Genomic DNA, 20134 nt, shown 5'->3' on the forward strand with positions numbered 1-20134 from the left:
TAGGAAAAGAATCATATCTTTGTGTATGTATAAGTCCTAGATAGGTAGGAGACCTACTAGGAGCCAGACATCCAGGACCTGTTGAGCTGCTGGTTCAATGGGACAAAATTGGAGTTGTAGGTCAAGTTTAGGGTTAGGATTAGGGTAATGGATAGGTATATTATATGGTAAAGCTGGGCAGGTGTAGGGGAGTCTAATGAACTAGGTTTTATTGGTTTTGGATGAGTAGAAGTAGTTTAGATGTAATTGGGCAGCAACTAGGGTTAGGGTTTTGGGAAATAGGGAAGTGATGGAATCTAGGGTTTAGAGGTGGAGTTAGGGCAAGGGCCTTAGGTCGAGTGTGGGTAGGGTGGAGGGGAATATATGCTGAAAGTTACAGCTAAATCAGATGGTTAAATCTGGAGTGATGGAGGTTTCCTAGTAGAAGTAGGAGAGGGGTAAAACTGTAATTTCAGACAATCGGCTGGGTGGATGGTGCTGAAATGTGGATCGAGTCTCTCTTAGGGTTTGAGGAAGATTCATTCAAATTTTTTAGTAGGTTCTAACGTTTAGATTTGGTTGGGCAGAATTCTCACGAAAATCACCTTGCATGTTACCTTCTAGAAGGGAAGAAGAATAGTTACAGGTTTTGGGGTTCTAATGGATCTATGGTATTAATGGTGGATGAGGAAAGTAGTAATGATTGAGTATTGGCAATGGGAATTGATGGGGCTGCGTTTAGAGGATTAGGAGAAGAAGGGTGATTGCTGAAACTGTAAAGTACTTAAACACTGATCTTCAATGGCAGCAGCTTTGAAGATGAACAATGGGGTCTCCCGATCTTCACGATGCAAGGAGTCGATTGGAGATCCACCAATCCCTTCCACCTTGATAGAACCACAAGGATACAATTTCACAAGGAGCAGCAACAATAGTAGTAGACATAAAACTAATTTTTATTAATCAAATTCGTGTTCAATGCTGGCCTCCCTTACAAACATATGTAGAAGACTCAAAAATAGACTTCGACACTAAAAAGGAAAGGCCTAATCCAATCCTTAACCTATTAGCTAACTTAAACTGAGTAGAAAACTGAAATAGACTCAAAATAGAATCCTAATCCAGCTCAACTAAACAACTAAAAGAAAAACTAATAAATTTACTTAAATTGAACCATTGGTTCAAACCAGCTTTGGACCGGTTCAATTAAAAATATTAAAAATATGAAAATAAACTAAGTATAGGGCTAATCCCGTATGCAACTCATGTACCCCAACTTTAGGCCTATAAAAGTGACCTATTACATAAAAAAAAACCATGGGATCAAAGGCCCAACATGTATATAACCCAACCCTATACTTATTCCTAATAAAAGAAGCTCAATTTGGTGATAAATCTGCATCAATGTATCCTTAAAAAAAAAAGAGTCCTTATATTTGTACGACACATTCATATTAAAAATAAGTTATCATTGTGATCTAATCCCTGATAACTTCATTGAAATTTCGGTTGTACATGCCGGAGTTGGTTTAGTTTTTCCTGACTTGGCTTCCAATCCAACCCCCCCCCCCCAAAAAAAATGATATGTAAAAAGCTTTTGGAAAGAGATAAAAAGTAGTACAAGAAGAACCCTCTTTCAGGGGAAGCATCTCAAAAGAGCTAGTCCAAAACCTTTGTCAAATACAAACCCACCTATAACACTGAAATAATGAAAAAACTCAATTACTCAAAAAGGAATGGCATTCCATAACAATGGGTGCACCCAGTGCACAAGGCCCAAGCTACTGCATGGTCTGGGGAGGGGGGCAACTGTACGCAGCCTTACCCCCACTTTTTGTGGAGAGGCTGTTTCCTTGTTCGAACCCGCGACCACCAGGTTGCATTAGCGAAGCCTGTAGGAATTTTGTGGTTTTTATCTTGTCTAGTACCTCATCCACTTCAACTTTTCTTTGACTCAGAAATATTTTATTCTCGACTTCCCTTATTTATTTTTGGGATGTGCATGTGCTTGGTATCAAGATAGTAATAAACTAAATGCACCTTCTGAATCATAGATCACAAGTGGTGGAACTAAATGCACCTTCTAAATCATAGATCACGAAGTGGTGGAACTAAATTCACCTTCTAAATCATAGGCCATGAAGTGTTAGTTCCTGAAGGTGTAATTGCAATTGGTGATTAGTCTTGGAAAACATTTTTCTGCTCATGGTCTCTATATTGATGTTTTTCTCTTGGGTGGCTTTTCTTCAAAGTGGATCTTGCTTGGCTTTGTCTTTTTCTTGTCAGTGGATCATCTAGGGTTTGTTTTATTGTGCTGTCTCTATCTCCAACAAGCTTATTGCCTTGAGTTTTTTCTGGTTGTCCTGGAGGGCGCTGTAGCCTTGGGGGTGTTTTCAAAATTTTACCTCTTTTTCCTACCCTATTTTTACCCGCTTAGAATCACTTATAGTGGGGGTATCATAATTTTCGTAGCAGTGTATGTTTAGTTATAGCTAGTGGTAGACCTTTTATTTATCACAAAATACCATTAATTATAGGGAAAAAGAGCCTATAACATTTACTGTAATGTTATTAAGGTCTTTATCATTCAGGGATTGGAATTACTGTACCGACAGAATGAATTAGCTTTTCCATCTCATATCCAGCTGTACCTCGTATGATGTGATCTCAAAGTATTTTGTTTTAGTTGCTATTTTCCCTCTCAAATTTACAACTCTGCATTTATAATATATTATATATCCCCCGTTATCTTTCTTTTCATGTTTTGTTTGCCAATAACCCCTGATGATTTTAGTCACTTCATGGATCATTGAAATTTGCATACTTTGTTCCAGGAGTTGATCTCATTCGTCAAGGATGGAATAGGAGGGGTCCAAATGTAGTACAAGAAGGTTATGGGACTGCAGCTGTCCTTCCTGAACATGGAATATATCTAGCAGCTTCTGTATATCGACCGGTGCTTCAGGTCTACCTTGCATCTTCCTTTATAAATGTAGTAGTTGTGCATATTGAATAATTTAGCTGACTGATTCAGTGCCATTTGCAGTTTACTGATAAGGTCACTTCGTTGCTGCCTCCTAAGTATTCCCAGCTTGGGTAAGCTTGGAACCCTTTTCCATTACATAATTCATTGAAGCAATGTAAATAGGCATTTCTATGAGTGACATGTTCTTCTTAGTCTCTGAGAAATGTTGACTTAATTAGATAAAGAAAATAAGACAGAGGAGAAGGCTGAGTCCATACGGGCCCATACAGCAATCCTTTACACATCAATGCCTCAGTTTGAGATGGGGGAGGGGTCCAATGAACATTCAATTCCCGTAGTTCCCTAGTTCACCACCCATGGAATGAAGGAAGAGATGTTCATTGCTCCGATACCAAATTGATGCTGCTCAAAAAGAGGAAAATGCTAATAAAATATAAAATGAAGAGAAGTACAGGATAACATGGGTCAAGGCTGGAAACAGCCTCTGTGAAATCAGGGATAAGGCTACACACATTATGACCCTCCCCAAACCCTGTAATGGCGGGAGCCTCTGTGCACTGCATAGTTATCAAGGCATCGCCTAGGCATCAAGGCAGTAAAATCATGCCAAGGCGGTGGGCCGCTTTATTGAATGCAAGAAAGGCTGGCGCCTAGGTGACCAAGGTGTCGCCTTATCACAACTTGGGTACAAGGCGGTCACCTTATGTGTTAGATTGTATTTTTTTACTATTTTTTAACTTTATATTATGGTAATGACATTTTCTTTTTGTTTTATTCCCATTGGATGGTGTATTATAGTTCCTACTGTGCTGCTACATGCGATCAAGCCTTTAAAAGGGCTAAAGACCAAATTACCAAAACCCAAATACTTACATATTTTACCAACCCTTTTTTCTTTATATTTAATAATTTATAATGTTGTTTCATATTTATAAGCTATATTGCTATAATAGTATGATGAACTTAGTTTGTTGATTTGTTTTTCTGATGAATATCTTGCATTGGTATGATTCTTTAATATTTATTTAGCATATAAGTAGAATTATATAATTTTTAATATGCTATTTGTGCCAAATAGAATGGTTATATAAGAAAAAGAACACTAAAACGCCTTGTTCGCCTAGGTGACGCCTTGTGGCCGCCCTATCGCCAAGGCACTTAGGAAGGCCCTCAAATGCCTTGGTCGCCTTGTAACGATCCAGCCCCTCCCTTGCCATGATATTGTCTGCTTTGGCCCAATGGGTCTCATGGCTTAAAAGTGCGTCATACCAAGTAGAGGACACTACTCTTTATGAATAGCTCAGGATCTTCCTCCTTAGTCGATGTGGGACTAAGTTTGCACTCCCTCACTGATCTCCCAAATCCCCTGGTACTAAGCCGTCTCTTGGTGGGGACCCCTCAACGATCTTCAAGCGGGCGGGTACTATGCCATCTCTTGGGTTTCACAGGCCTTGCTGCCTCGACTACTATGGTGCACCAGGCACGCCCTTTAGTTTCGAGGAAAAAAGTTTGACCTTCAAATTCAAATCTTGAACAAATCTGGACTCAAATCCAGTAAATAGTCTATGTAGATGCGTTGTGCTACTCTACAATGCCTTGATACAGCCAAAGATTAATGCAATTTGGCTAGATGTCTTGAATTCTAGGAGTTCCCCAAACCCAAAGTCGAAATGGCTCTCTCGGTCGAAAATTCGACCGAAATATGCAAAAAATGGTATATATATATATATATATATATATATATATTCATTTTTGTAACATTTTACCGAAATGACCAAAACTTTTCTGTCCATTTTGGTATTTCGACCAAATTTTTTCAGTCGAAATCATGTATTTCTGATTTGCATGTAGTTTGTTTTGAGCCAGCACAAAATTGATATATACAGTCGAAATTTTGGTGTTTCACCTGAAATTTCGAACCTTTGATGTACCTCTGATTGTCTCTAATATATAAACCCAGTGACCACCTAATGTTATCAGTGGTCATGATAATCAGATTATAAATTTAAAGTGATGCATCGATGTTCATTTTAGTCTGAGATCATTTATTGTGTAAAATCATGCTATGCCAGTTTAAATTTCCTTGATGGTTTTTCTTCTTTGGTTAGGATTCACTGGAACAAAATCAAGAGATATCTTTGTAATTACAGATAATTAAATACTACATCTAACAGGCATCATCATGGCTTTTCTTGTTTTTCCAGTAGTTGTTTGAGATGTGAGCTGATTTGGAGTGACTTGGGGGAGGATACATTTTGATCTTTTGGCACCTAATGTTCAAGTGGTTCTGGGTGCTCTTGATGGCCTTTTTTTTTTATGCTGTTCGCTTTCAGCATTTTGGAATTTTTGTTGGAGGGAAGATCTTCATGGTCAAAGCAATGATTTTAAGGATTGTCTTTGGAGGGATTTCTTACATGTTTGATTATCATGAGGAGGAACAATGTGTCAAAATTCATTTTGACCATCAGGTCCATCGTCGTTATTGTAGATTGACATAGGAAGGAATTGTTATTCCCAAATGGTTTAACAGGAGAGAAATGGGCCATCCTGTTGGCAATCTGCATTTGACTCTCTCTCTCTCTCTCTCTCTCTCACACACACACACACACAGATTGCTGAAAGAAGGATAAATGATGGGGGAGGAGGAGAAGAGAAAATGGGGAAAATGAAATGGAAGCTTGAGTTTGCTTCCTGCCATTGGAATGAAGGCACCCATTTCAGTTGTTTTGTTTTCTCAACTCTCAATCTCATTAATTTTCCTGGGCATTTGAAATTAAGTTTCTGATCACTTGGACCTGTATACTTCTTTTGACTACCCTATGAGCAGATCATAGGATCTCATTTGATGCAATATATAATAGGCATTTAATTTATTCTCCCTGTATTCTGTTTGCTCCATGTTAAATAATTGGGCTTAAAAATCTTGCAGGAATGATGGATTGCTAAATTTTGTGGAGAATTTCTTGAAGGATCACTTCTTGCCTACAATGTTTGTGGATTATCGGAAAGGCGTCCAGCAAGCTATAGCAAGCAAGTATCTTGAACTGTTGACTCATTTAGTCAAGTGTGAATTTTTTATTTTTTTTTAATCCCGAATATTATCTGGGACAAGGGAAGCTCCTAAATTTTATTAAGATATAAAGCCAATAAGAACAAAGGGGGAGAACATAACCCGCCTTACCCCAACCCATGGAGATATAATCACTCTCAACTCGAAACCAAATCACCTCACCCTTTCCCATCACAAAACTAAAAAAACAAAATTACATTCGAAAAACTAGAAGTCCAGCTTTATCCTCCCGAATAATACGAAAAAGATCCTGAGGAATGTCCTTATCTACAAAGAAGGTAGAGGAAGTCAAAGAGATACAAGCAAAATTAGCCAAGTAATCAGCCGCCTGATTGCTTTATTGAAACGAAACGAAAAAGGTGTGCTCCAAGGAAGTCGATCAAATAGAGAGCCTCTTGGAACCATTACCAACAAGTCCACAAAGGGCAAAATCTCTGAATGACAAAACACACAATGATCTGGGAATCAAAGCTGATATGACAACCTGTATAACCCAATTCGGCACACATACAAAGGCCATCTAAAAGCGCTCTCATTTCCGCCTCTGAGTTGGTGCAAACTCCATAATAATCGGCAAATGCCTTAACAAAGGAACCATCCTGAATGCGAATATTGCCTTCCCCTCCACTAATACCAGGGTCTCCTTTGCTCGCCCTATCAACATTAAGTTTTATCGAATTAAAGGGTGTGCACCAATAAACTGGGCAAGGGGAGCGATGTTTGATAGAAGGAAGCTTTAAATTAGGGATCTTCAATATCAACTCATCCTTTAGGGAAGGCTTTTTGGTAAAGGTGGAAGGATAAGGAATTTCTCTAATCCATAATTTAATTTTTCCAATAACCATTGCAGTCGTGCACATATCATTACCATGCCTATAATTATTTCTTTCCTTCCAAAGCTCCCACACTATCAATGAAGGGACAATACCTATAATGTATTCGCAAATACCACGAGAAGCCGCTTGAGAATGCCAAGACAGAATTCTGTTTTTTACTTCTTGAGATGGAAGAAACGCCGCATCGAAAAGCCTACTGAAATACTCCACACTTTTGAAGCAGTCCCTCCCATTGCCAGAACATGGGATGTAGTCTCACGCCAAGGATTTCTACAATAGCTGCATTTGGAGGCCGAAGGAACAGTTACCTTCATTATCATATCTTCTGTTGCAATATTTCCGTTAAGGAGCTGCCAAGTAAAAAAAAAGGATTTTGGTAGGTACCGACGAGTTCCAAAACCATTTTGCATTGGGGACCGACGGGGACCGAGTACGAACTACACTCCAGGCTGATTTAATAGAAAATAACCCATTACTAGGGGTCCAAACAAAACAGTCTTTCCTATCTGTGATTTTCATAGAAAAACTGAAAATTCTTTCCTGAACAGCATCGTTATCCAGCACTGCATGATCCCATGATCCATCTGGATTGATAACATCTTTAACTCAATTATCCAGATCTACATGATCCCATTATATTTGTATCTATAACAAGAATCAACAATTCTCTGAACATGGCAAGAATGATGTATGATTATCAATCAAGTTATAAAATTTACTTTAGTTTGAGGTTTACAAAATTGTATAACCGATCAAGTATCAGATGAAAGTATTCAGCAAGGAAATGGTAGAAGAAGTGACTAAAATTTGGAGCTAAATGCACTATGAGAATCCTTACTAAAATCCTTAGTCCATTAACGACTTGGATGGTCTATGACCGTTTAAGATTGGAAGGTACTTTGGAACATATTGGAGATCTGGGGTTGGGCTTTTGAGTTGTTTCTGCATTTACGCATTGAAGTTTAAATGCTAATTTTTGTGGACCTTACTTTTATGTATATATAGGTCCTGCTGCATTTAGACCACGAGCGCATCCTGCTTCTACGTACACTCCACTGATTGAGAGGGGACGTCCTGTCTTACAAGGCTTGTTAGCTATTGATTTCTTGGCAAAAGAGGTAACTTAAACTTTAAAAATATTGGACACACTTCAAGAAGTTATTTTTCTCCAAATTCATCCAGCCGTACAAAGCCTGTTCACATGTTTAAAGATTAAAGACTGCCATTCAGTCTTTCATTAGTTGTGTTCTAATTTTGGTCCATGTGGTAATAATGTATACCTGGAAACAGTAATTGTTTTTTACTTCTTTTATTTGTTTTACTGTGTTAATTTTTCAATTTCCTAATTGATACATACCATTTATGTTAGCTTCTTGGTTGGGCACAAGCGATGCCTAAATATGCTGGAGAACTTGTGAAGTACGTGCAAACATTCCTTGAACGAACATATGAAAGATGCCGGACAGCCTACATGGAGGCAAGAATTTCTCCCTATTTTATTCCCCAAAATTTTTGGCTTATATAGATTTCTCTCTTTTTCCTGTTGCATTACATATACTTTTTTTTATTTGAATTGGTTATTGTTTCTATATTCAATGTCCCTGTTTAATTCCTCATCTCTGGTTTCAGCCTAATACTATGATTCCGGTCTTCTTCTGTAAATTTGTATTATACCCTTATAAATCAAAAACTGATAAATAGAGTGTGTTATTTAACCTATATTATAATTTCATAAATCAAAATTTCCATGGCATACTTTAATTGAAAATGGTTGATTTTACTGTCATTTGCATCTTGTGTTTTAAGTTTAAGGTCCTTAATTGGGACAAGATCATTGTAATTTACTTTTCATGGTCTGTGGATGTACCCTAATGTCCTTCAGGAAAAAAAAAAAGTGGCTATTAAAAAATGCATTTATCCACCCGTGTCCACCTTTGGATAGTCCGCTGTGTTAGAGCCTCTGTTTGATATACATATTGTTTCCTCCCTTTCCTACAAGGTCGGCCTTTTAGAGGAACCGGTTCCAACATGGTATCAGAGCAGGCAGGGGTCACGGTATCAAGTCCCTCTGGGAGCAGGCAGATGTTAAAAAATGCATTTATCCACCCGTGTCCACCTTTGGATAGTCCGCCGTGTTAGAGCTCCTGTTTGATCTACATATTGTTTCCTCCCTTTCCTATAAGGTCGGCCTTTTAGAGGAACCGGTTCCAACAGTGGCCCTATGGACTAAGAAACCAGAATGGGTACAGTATAAAGGAGCTTTCATAAAAGCAGCAGTAACATTCCCAAATCAACTTTGTTTGCAAGGTTTCGGTCTTCTTTCCTCTTGAGAATATAAATGAAAAACTTTTTTCAAATGGCACATTGAATCTATTACCATGCAAAACAGCCAATATTATTTAATTTCCAAAAGCAACTATGAGAACCGATTGGAGTAATATAGACTCCCAACTTACAGTAAAGACATCAAACTAGTCAACAATAACATCAAGAGTCATTTGTCTGCAATGTGTCTCCAAATAACAAATGAAATACGACTTCCAAAAATACCCTTGATAAACCCAAAATAGGAACAGACAAAACATTAGAAAAAATAAGAAAAGAAAATACTATTCTAAAGCCCCCACTGCCAAGTCTGGCACATTTTCTCATGGCTTCATGTGGGGTAAGATCTCTTCAAAAAATTTAACTCAATTCATGGTTCTATTTGTGCTATGCATCTGGCATTGATCTGATAGAATCCACTTGAGAATGACTTTATCAAGATATCAACAGCTGACGTAGGTTTCTGTTCTTCTGCTTAAACCTTTCTTTTCTTGCTCTCTTCTTCCTTTTTTTCCAACAAAAGGTTTCTATTCTTATTAGGAATAGCATACGTAGAAAGATAACTTACCTGTACCCCAGTACCCTTTAAGAGAGGCATCAACTTATAATCCCCCCCCCCCCCAAAATAAAATAAATAAATTATAGTCAATAGAAAATTAGAACCCCAATTGTTTCCAAATATTACTCAGCCAACACTCTTAAATTATTTAGGTGAAAGACCCAATCAGCAACAAAAGAACCAATATCAACATATGTAATGTAGTCCTAGATAGACAAAGGATCTACTAGGAGCCAAGTAACTAGAACCTTTCAAACTGCTGGCCAATTGGGCAGGTTTGAAGATTTAGGTCAAATTAGGGTTAGGTTTAGGGTAATGGGGGTAAGTCTTATATGGTAATGCTAGGCAGGTTTAGAGGAGTCTAATGAGATAGGATTAGTTAGGTTTGAGTGAGAATTTAAAAATCAGAAAATTAGGGTTTCGGGTTTTAGGAAATAGGAAAATAGGTGAAACTAGGGTTTAGAATAGGAATTCTGGAATGGGCTTTGGATAGAGTGCTAGGGGCAGTGGGTGGGGGTAGTTCGATTGTAGTATGGGAGGGTTTTGATGGTTGGATTAATCTAGGTGGAATTTTAGGGTTTTGGGGTTTTGTGGAGATGAGGGGGATTAGGGTTTCAATGTTGGAATGGGTCTGAAACTAAGGTCGAGTGGAGGGGATGATTTAGGATGGCTGTGGTGTAAAGTTGAAGTTATTCTAATGGTGGAATTGTACTGGTCCGATTTGTAGATGATCTAGGTTTGAAGGATCGATTGGGTTTAATGGGGGGAGGATAATGGAGATGGATGGAGCTTAGGTTAGAGGATTAGAAGAAGAAGGGTGATTGCTAAACAGTAAACTACTTACTTGTATAGTAGATCTTCAATGGCAGCAGCTTTGAAGATAGAAGATAGGTTCTCTTGATCTACAAGATGCAAGGAGATGAGTAGCAGGTCCTCCTGGTCTACAAGACGCAAGGAGTCAACTAGAGATCCACTTGTCCCTTCACCTTGATATTACTCACAAGGCACACTCAGTCGAGCAAGGTAGTAGTAGCCATTGCAGCAAGCTGAAAGCTATATATATTTTTTTTTTTGTCTGAGTTGTGGAGGAGCCTCCCACGATTTATTTATTTATAACTTGGCCAATTGGCCTAAATCCTATTCAGCCTAGGAATTTGAATCCTTAGCTGAATTCCTATTACAAATATAAATCATCCTCTCTACATAAATCGTGGAGGGGAGGGACAACTTAAATTAAAAGCTAAACAACTTAAGTAAAAAGATTCCTAAGCAACAATAGGATTAAATCACTTAAATTGAACCATGGTCTAAACCGGTTCAATTTAAGTTTACAAAATTAGACTAAGTATGGAAACTTGCAAAATAAAACTAAGGCTCCAACAATCGGCCCTACTCCTAGGGCTGTTTCTTCTTCTTGCGGATGCTTGGAACTGCATCAATATGTCTTGATGCATTCTCATTTATTGTTGTGTTGATTTCCATTGTTGTGATCCTTTCCTAACAGCTTTTGCTTTTGGGATAAGTGGTTGTAACATGGTATCAAAGCCAAGACGTCGAGTGCTTGGTACCTGGTAAATGCAAGAGGTTTGCCTTGTGCTCTATGCCTTGTGCTTCTCAGTGCCACGTGCAGACCCATGCGTGTGTGTGCTTGCACGTGCTGGGGATGGTGTTGTGTTATTCATTGTTTTGGTCCTTTCTTAACAGCTTGAGCTTTTGGGATAAGCGGTTGTAACATCCTCATTTGTGTAAACTGTCTTCCTATGTTTTATTTCGAAATGCCCCTATAATGACTGCTTTTCTTGGGAATAGAAGGTCATTTGATAAATATCATCTTCAGATCCAAGAGAGCCACTTTTTTTCCAAACTGGTCAATGTTTTTCCCAAGTGATATCAACCATGCCTAAGAGCAGTGTCTTAATGTTTCAAAGAAAACAATTTGCTGCTGCTCTCAGATCCTCTGCTTTTAGTCGGTCAATCTTAATTTCCAAGGAAAGAATTGAAGCGTCTGGATCTTCAACGTCAAGGAGTAGACCTTGTGGAAGAGAGGCAAGTTATGTAGTTGTTGGCCTTGTCGAAGAGAGGCAAGTTATGTGGCAGTTTGTTGTCTTATTAGGCATCTCGAACTTTTTTTTTTTTTTTTTTTTTGGGGGGGCGGGTTGGTTTATTGTAGAATTAAGAAAGAATAACAGAGTGCTTAGAGTGTGAATTAGATCTCCTTGAGGTGATTGAGTTGATCATGTTGAGGACTGGTAGTTGCTAATTGGGCCATTACCTTGGAAGCTTTGCAGGGTATATCTATTAATTATTTTATTGGACATTGGTCTGCTGCAGCTGCTTCTTCTGTGCTTCCTTTGCAGATCCTGCACAAATGGATTCCCTCCCCCCTTTCCTAATATTTTTTTTGGGTGAATAAATAAATTCATCACCAAAAGGGAAGAGAAAAAAAGAATTACAAGGGACCCCATAGGGGAAAGAGAAAACGACAGCCAACCAAAGCCGCTAAGGTAGGCTGGAGCAACCAAAGAAACATTTGAGGCCCCCCAGGAATCAACAATGAGCCTGTTCCTTGGGGTGTCTAAACAATGGGAAGGAGGAGCTAGCGATAACTTTGCTTTAATTTCAAAGGAAATGGAATCCCAAATCTTCTGGTAAGGTCGAGAATTGAAGGTCCATTTCTTGATGTTACATTCTATCCAAATATGGTTGATAGTTGCACAAAAAGCCATCTTTCCTGCCGAATCGCAAATAGAGGAGCCAGCAAAGGTCATATCAATCCAGATCTACTCTCTAGAGAAAGGGAGAATTCTTCGAATGGAAAGCCAGCATTTGCTCAAGATGCCCTTCCGAATGGCAGCTGCAGTAGGGCAATCAAAGAAAAGATGGTTCAAGTCTTCAGCATTGTTCCAGCAAAGGCAGCAAGCAGGGGAGACTGAGATCTGATGGCTGCGAAGAAAGGCTTGAGTTGGAAGACAGTTGGTGAAGACTCTCCAGGCCGTGAAGCAGTGACGAGGAATGTGATGCTTGAACCAAAGAAGCTTGCGCCAGGGAGCCAACGAGCCTTTCAAACGAATGAAATTTTATGCTGCTTTGGAGGAGAAGGAGCTTGAGTTGTTTGTCGATCAAGTAACACAATCACCTCTTGCCACAGGCCTTCTTGGAATGGAAGGGAGCTCATTCCAAATAAGGTTAAGAGAAGTAGCAGAGGTGGGGGGGGGAGGGGGGAAGCCCAGCCATCTTGATCAAGGATATCAGGCACCAAGGAGAGCCTATGGAGACCCGAAGCATAAATAGTTCTCGGAGTGATTGAGTGGAGAAGAATTCCTCTTGGGTGCCAGTGATCCAACCAAAGGTAAGAAGAGAGACCATCACCAATTTGGGAGCGAATGACCTGAAGCACCAGGTGGCAGCTAGCAAGAATTTTGCGCCAAACCCAAGAGGCATCAGACAAGGCTGAGGCAGTCCAAATAGAGTCCTGGCGCAGGGGCCTCGAATATATCCAATCGACCCATATACTTTTCTTTTTTGAGACAATCTTCCATATAAGCTTAATGATGCCCTTTGAGTTCACTTTGATTCTTCCGAGGCCTAAACCTCCTTCCTTCTTGGGGAGACACACGGCAATCCAGCTTAAGGGATGAAGGAATTGAGAGGAATCATTGTCCTTCCAGAGAAAAAAGCCAAGAGGGATTCCAAGGACTTGATGATGGATTGAGGGAGACCATAAATACCAAACCAGTAGATGTATGATGCCTCCAAAACTGATTTGATAAGAACCAATTTGCCAGCATAGGAGAGAAGCTTGCCTTTCCAAAGTTGAAGCTTCTTCTGGATAAGATCCATCATAGGAGTGCAGTGGTGAGTAGAAAACCTTGTTGGAATCAAAGGGAGCCCCAAATATTTGACTGGTAACTGGCCCTCATGGAAACCAGATTTATCAAGGAAAGCAATTTTGTCCATCTCTAAAACCCCAGCAAAAAATAAAAGAGACTTAGAGAGGTTGATGCGAAGGCCGGAAACCTCATGGAAATGCTATAAACAGACCAAAATGGACTCAAGGGAGGCAACCGAGGCCTTAGAGAATATCATCAGGTCATCCGCAAAGGCCAAGTGAGTAAGCTTGAGAGCTTTACACTTGGGCATAGGAGAGATGTGCTGCTGATCAGTGCATATTTGAATTTCTCTGGAGAGGACTTCCATCGCTAAAGTAAACAAACAAGGGGAGAGAAGGCATCTTTGCCGAATCCCCACAGAAGCTCCAAAATATCCAGTCGGGCTACCATTGACCAAAACTGAGAACTTTGGGGAAGAGATGCAAGAGTTGATCCAGTTGACAAAAACCAAAGGAAATCCCATCTTAGAGAATCAAAGGCCTTTCCTAATATTATTAAACTGAATTTTGGTGAATGCTCCTTGGGTAACCCTGAGCCTGCAGGTATAGGTGGGGCCGTTATAATCATGTTTGGGGTTATTCCTAGGAGGGTGCATCGACCCTTGGGGAAACAAATATTCTTCCAATTTGATAGATTTTGCTCAAAATTTTATTATCTATTTTGCTAGATGTTGACCCTTAGGGAAAGAAAAATATTTCGACAGATTTCGCTGGAAATTTCACACGTACGTTTAGTTATAAGGAGGGGCAAGATCTGGCTTGTAGGCTCTGGCCACATTTTGGTATTAATGACTATTAAAGTGAGAGTAAGGTGGCCATCAAGATTTAGAGATTTCTATATCTAGAGGTTGGCTCGACTCCATTGTTAAAGGCGATTCTTGATTGTTGATCAGTTGATTGCGAGAATCAGGTGGTATTCCTTGGTGCTATCTTCATCTTGTAAGGAAGGGTAGGCATTTTTGCTCTTGGCGGGAATTTCTTTTTCTCCTAGAACTTGTACTGCGCTACATCCTTCGCTTGGTTTGTCTAGGGAGAGTTTGAATAGGGGTTTCATTATGTGGGTCCTGTTCTTTAGTCCCCTTTGTGTGTTGGTTTGGGTCGTGCCCCTATTTTTTGTTGTTGTTATTTATTCGTCTCTTTCTCAGTAAATATTCAGTTACTTATTTTAAAACAAATAAAGAGATCTCGATCTTCAAAGATGCTACTATGCACCATAAGTTCGCTAGGTCTACATTATATGTCAATCACTGAAAGTGGATTCTAATAAGACTTCATCACACTTTTGCCTTTCACTCTATTCTTTAAAACTCTCCTATTCACATGGTTTAAAGTATCGACCGATACGATACGATACGGACTGATACATATCGGTATCGGTCGATACCGATACGATACATACCAATATGTCTCTTTCTTTTTTAAATGAACTGTCTCGAAGTGTATCAAAATGTATCAACCAATATGGGCCGATACGATACGATACGGATCGATACCATCGATACGTCCAGTAAAGGGTTCAGTGGGTGGTTTAATACGTATCGATATCGATACGTATCGGCCGATACGGCTCGATACATCACCGATACATACCGATACATACCGATACCATCGATACATTCCATACAAAAGCCATTTTCACTCATAGACTCGATACAATTCCTAATCTAACGAAAAAGTGAAGGAAAACTCTCAACCAAGAGTCTAAAATCTTGCATTTAATCTTGGTTTTTCACACTTTTAAACTAAAAAACGAATGAAGGAGTGCTACAACATCATCCTTTGCATCATCCAATACTCTTCAGGGCTATAGACGATTAAAACATGTGAGAAACTTCATCTTTTATAACAATTTCAATTTAATGCACTTGTTTGGTTATACATTATTCACCATTTTAGGTTTTATGCATGAAACTTATTATATATTGCTTATTTATATTGTTTTTTGTTCCAAAAGTGTATTTCCAAGTGTATCTTGACCATTTCTATGCGTATTTGTATTGTTCGATACGTATCTCCGAAACGATACGATACGATACGTCTCTTAAAATCACCCAACCGATACAATACTTGATACCGATACTTTAAACCTTGCCTTTTCATACCATTTCATCAAATCTGAATTATATAGTAGTTACTGCAAAATTAGAGCAATCAACAAAGCCCTTGATCACGTCAAAACATATATCAACAGTACCATCCTTCTCAGTTCCCAACCAAGGTTCTAAAACTCGGGTTTCGACCAGCCAGAAACCGAAATATGGTCAAAACTTGTGATTTTTCCCGGCCAGCTCGAGTTTGTGGTTTCGAGGCCCAAAAGTGCCTGTTTTGATCTGATTTTTTGTATACAGCCTATTTTTGACATTGTAAACACAATGCATGAACTAATTTCACAAAAAACACTCAAAATGGTACTTGTGGTTTGTTACCCAAGTTTGATAGTGTATATTGTTCTTGGACAGCGGTTGGAAACCAGGACAAGCACTTATTCATGCCAAATATCATTTAATTCATATACTTAAGATATTATTCATAAATAAGCAAATACCCCCTCCCCATTTAATCCAATAAAAATAGTTATAAAAATCAAATTCCAAAAGGATAAAAAGTCAACCCCCCCAGTTCAAGAACAAAAACTGGATTTTCAGTAGTAGGTGAAATTTTCAACTTTCTAATGCAAGGGTTTTTCTCAAATTTATAAATTTCATAAATCTTAAAATGGTATAACATTGCTTAACTGCTTTCCAAAAAATCCAAGATTGCTTAAAATTTTTATTTATATTGAAGGAGTTATGTTCGAATCAAACTTAATTTGGTGTGCGCAAATGCTGTTTAAAATCGCTCTAAATGAAAGAAAAAAAAATTTAGACATCTAATTAAAAAATAATCCAAGATTTGCTTAAATCTGATTTAATATTGAAGGAGTTATGTTCCGATCAAACTTAATTTGATATGAGCGAATGCGGTTGAAAATCGCATTGAATGAAAAATAGTTTCTAGACATCAAATCAAATGAATATTTTACTGCACTTTTGGTTTTTAGCAATGTTATACCATGTTAAGATTTATGAAATTTTTAGATTTGAGAAAATCCCCTGCATTAGAAAGTTGAAAATTTCACCTACCGCGGAAAATCCAGTTTTTATTCTTGAACTGGGGGGTTGACTTTTTATCTTTTTAGAATTTGAATTTTTTAACTATTTTTATTGGATTGAAATAGGGGGGTATTTGCTTATAAATGAATAATATCTTAAGTAAATGAAATAACAAATATTAAAATATTTACTTAAATGATGTTAGGCAAAAATAAGTTTCTGTCTTGGTTTCCAGCCAGGTTTCCTCAAGTTTCGATGGGGATAAGTGACACTTATATAGGTGTTCAGGTCGAAACTGGTCGAGTTGGGTCGAAACATGGCACTTTTTAAAGTCGATGATCATCTCTTCTCGGTTTCTTGCAAACCGAGATATCTTTATCTGTCCTGGTTTCCAGCCAGGTTTCCTCAAGTTTCGATGGGATAAGTGATACTTATATAGGTGTTCAAATCGAAACTAGCGAAATATGGTCAAAATTTGGTCGAAATTGGTCGAGTTGGGTCGAAACATGGCACTTTTTAAAGTCAATGACCATCTCATCTCGGTTTCTTGCGAAACCGAGATATCTCGGTCGAAACTGCAAGTTTCAACTGAGATAATTCAGTTGAGATTTAATTCCATGTACAATTTTATGCTACATTTATATGTTTTCCAATAGATTATGTATGATATGAGAATGTCTGTGAGTAGCCAACATCTGTATTAGTAGCTGAGGCAATCGAACGAAAGAAGGGTTTATGAATTAGCCGAGGAAACCACCCAACAATTCCTCTACATCAGAAGCGGGTCAAAATAGAAGAAAAAATCTATTTTACTCTTAAGAACAAATATAACTCAGTTTCAGTCTAAGAATTATTTGCTTTGTTAGTTAAGTTGTTATATGTTGCCAAAATAAGGGAACATGCTAGGTTGTTCTCAAGGCAATTGGTACTCAACATAGTTATCAAGGTGGGAAGGCGACCATGGCGTTTTAGAGGGTAAAAAAACAAGGCGACACCACCATGACACCCAAGGCGTCCAAGGCAATCAAGGAGTCTGGACGCCATGGCAACAACACCTTGATAACTATGGTCCTCAAGTTACATCATAATGTGAATTTCAACCATGGTTTAAAGTATCGGTATGTATCGTATCGGCCAATATGTATCAGTATCGGTCGGTACCGATATGTCTTTTTTTTTTTTAAAATGGACTATCTCTGATTGTATTGAAATGTAACGGCCGATACAAGCCGATTTGATATGATACCGATCGATACGTATCAATATGTAATACGGATCGATACATATCGATACGTCTAGTAAAGGGTTCTGTGGGTGGTTTAATACGTATCAATATGTATCGATACATATCAACCGACACGGCTCAGTACATACTGATATGTACCGATACCATTGATACATTCCATAAAAAAAGCTATATTCACTCACAAACTCGATACGACTCCTATTCTAACAGAAAAATGAAGGAAAACTCTCAACCAAGAGACTAAAATCTTACAATTAATCTTGGTTTTTCACACTTTTGGAGTTTGGACTAAAAAATGAATCAAGGAGTGCTACAACATCATCCTTTGCATCATCCAATACTCTCATGAGTCATGACTATAGACTATTTCAACATGTAAGAAACATCATCTTTTATAACAATTTCAATTTAACGCACTTGTCTGGTTATACATTATTCTCTATTTTAGTATTTATGCATGATATATGTTATATATTGCTTGTTTATATTGTTTTTTGTGTCCAAAAGTGTATTTCCATGTGTATTTTGACCATTTTCATGTATTTTCGCACCGTTCGATACATATCTCCGATACGATACGATACATCTCTTAAAATCGCCCGACCAATACAATACCCAATACCGATACATTAGACCTTGATTTCAGCACATGTATCTTGATTATATTGAAATTTGTTTGATAATATCATGTAGGTTTGAACATTATGATTGGTGTACAAAAGCTAAAACTAATGGTAGATTAAATTTGTGATTTTCTGTTGGGTCACTGTTAGCAATGGTCGAAATTTGGCGTCTGGATTTCCTTAATTGCTACTTTTCCTTAGAAGTTGTCTAATTGTGGAAGATCTGTAAAAAAAGGTCATTACTTGTCTCCTGTGGAATTTCTTAATTCAATATTGTTTGATTTTCTATTGGTTTAATATTCCAGGCAGTTCTTGAGAAGCAGAGCTATATGCTCATCGGGAGGCATGATGTTGAGAGTTTGATGCGACTTGATCCAGCCAGTGCGTTTTTACCAAATTCATTTGATCAGCCAGTCCTGGAAAACAATGCTTCTGACGCTGAAACTGTTGAAGTTGAGATGGAAATGAGTGATCTGTTGTTGAGTTTGCGTCCAATCAAGCAGGTATACATGTGATATTTCAAAAGCTAAAGTACTTAACTGTTAGTGCAAGCATCAGTGGTGCATAAATATTGCAGTAGCAATAGCAATTCCTTTACGTACTTGATGGGTGGATGACTTGAGCTGTTTCAAGTCTCATTGGTTTTGAACCCCCTTGCCACTACATAGTTCTGTTGATCTTAAATTTTATCAGTTTTCCTATTGTTTATTAATACCTAAGCATAAGAATATCTATTCTGTCACTTATTCCAAACCTCCTGTCTTGTGTAGGAGAATCTCATTCGTGACAATAACAAACTCATCTTATTGGCATCCCTTAGCGACTCATTGGAATATGTAGCAGACTCCATTGAAAGGTAACATTCTCATCTTGTAAAATGTGTTTTTGTGCTGGAGCCATCTTTCTTCTTTCAATTTTCTCCTTAGTCTTCTCTTAGTGACTCAGCCGCTGGTTTGCTTCAAATTGTGCGTCTCTCTTTCTCTCTCTGTCTGAGCATGTTGCCAATCAATGTATATGAGTGTATTTGTGGCTTTGTGTATGTCTTTGCATATTTAAGTTTGTAGATTGCTTGTATATAATGGTACTGATTTGCATAATCTCTATTATGTGGGCCTGATGCTGACCTAGGTTGTGGAGGTGGGAGAGCCCAGGACCTTTCCCCGTTTAAAAAATATATTAGCAATCTTCAGAATTCTTTTCCAGGAAAATCTACTCATGCATGAATTTATTTTGTTGCAAAGCATGATCATGCATGGCCATGCTTAAAGTCTTGAAATCGGTGGCATTTAAGAACATACTTTTCTTTTACATGCTAATATTTTTAACTCTTAAAACTTTATTCGGTGTCACCTTGAATTACATTGATATACTATTAAAAACAGTCTATTTCAATCCTACCTTATTTTATGGCTTTGAACAAAATCATTCATAAGGCTTCATCCTGTGTTTATCTTAAATGCATGCAATTTGTTATTATCAACCCATTACCAAATTTCTCAGTGGCATGTAATTTTTGTTATGCTGCAATA

At 38.1% G+C, this 20134-nt stretch overlaps 1 protein-coding gene across 3 annotated transcripts in view; it reads left to right on the plus strand.

Annotated features, from left to right (window-relative positions):
* Window positions 1–20134, plus strand: part of LOC122653814 (exocyst complex component SEC8) — an 81315-nt gene that overhangs the window by 57609 nt on the left and 3572 nt on the right. For all 3 annotated transcript variants that reach the window (XM_043847759.1, XM_043847760.1, XM_043847761.1), the window contains 7 exons: window positions 2814–2944; window positions 3026–3075; window positions 5895–5995; window positions 7877–7989; window positions 8241–8348; window positions 18911–19108; window positions 19376–19461. In XM_043847759.1, coding sequence (XP_043703694.1) covers window positions 2814–2944; window positions 3026–3075; window positions 5895–5995; window positions 7877–7989; window positions 8241–8348; window positions 18911–19108; window positions 19376–19461 — 787 coding nt within the window. The remainder of the gene's footprint in view (window positions 1–2813; window positions 2945–3025; window positions 3076–5894; window positions 5996–7876; window positions 7990–8240; window positions 8349–18910; window positions 19109–19375; window positions 19462–20134) is intronic.

The sequence above is a fragment of the Telopea speciosissima genome, chromosome 3 (genome assembly GCF_018873765.1).
Source record: "Telopea speciosissima isolate NSW1024214 ecotype Mountain lineage chromosome 3, Tspe_v1, whole genome shotgun sequence".
NCBI lineage: Eukaryota > Viridiplantae > Streptophyta > Magnoliopsida > Proteales > Proteaceae > Telopea > Telopea speciosissima.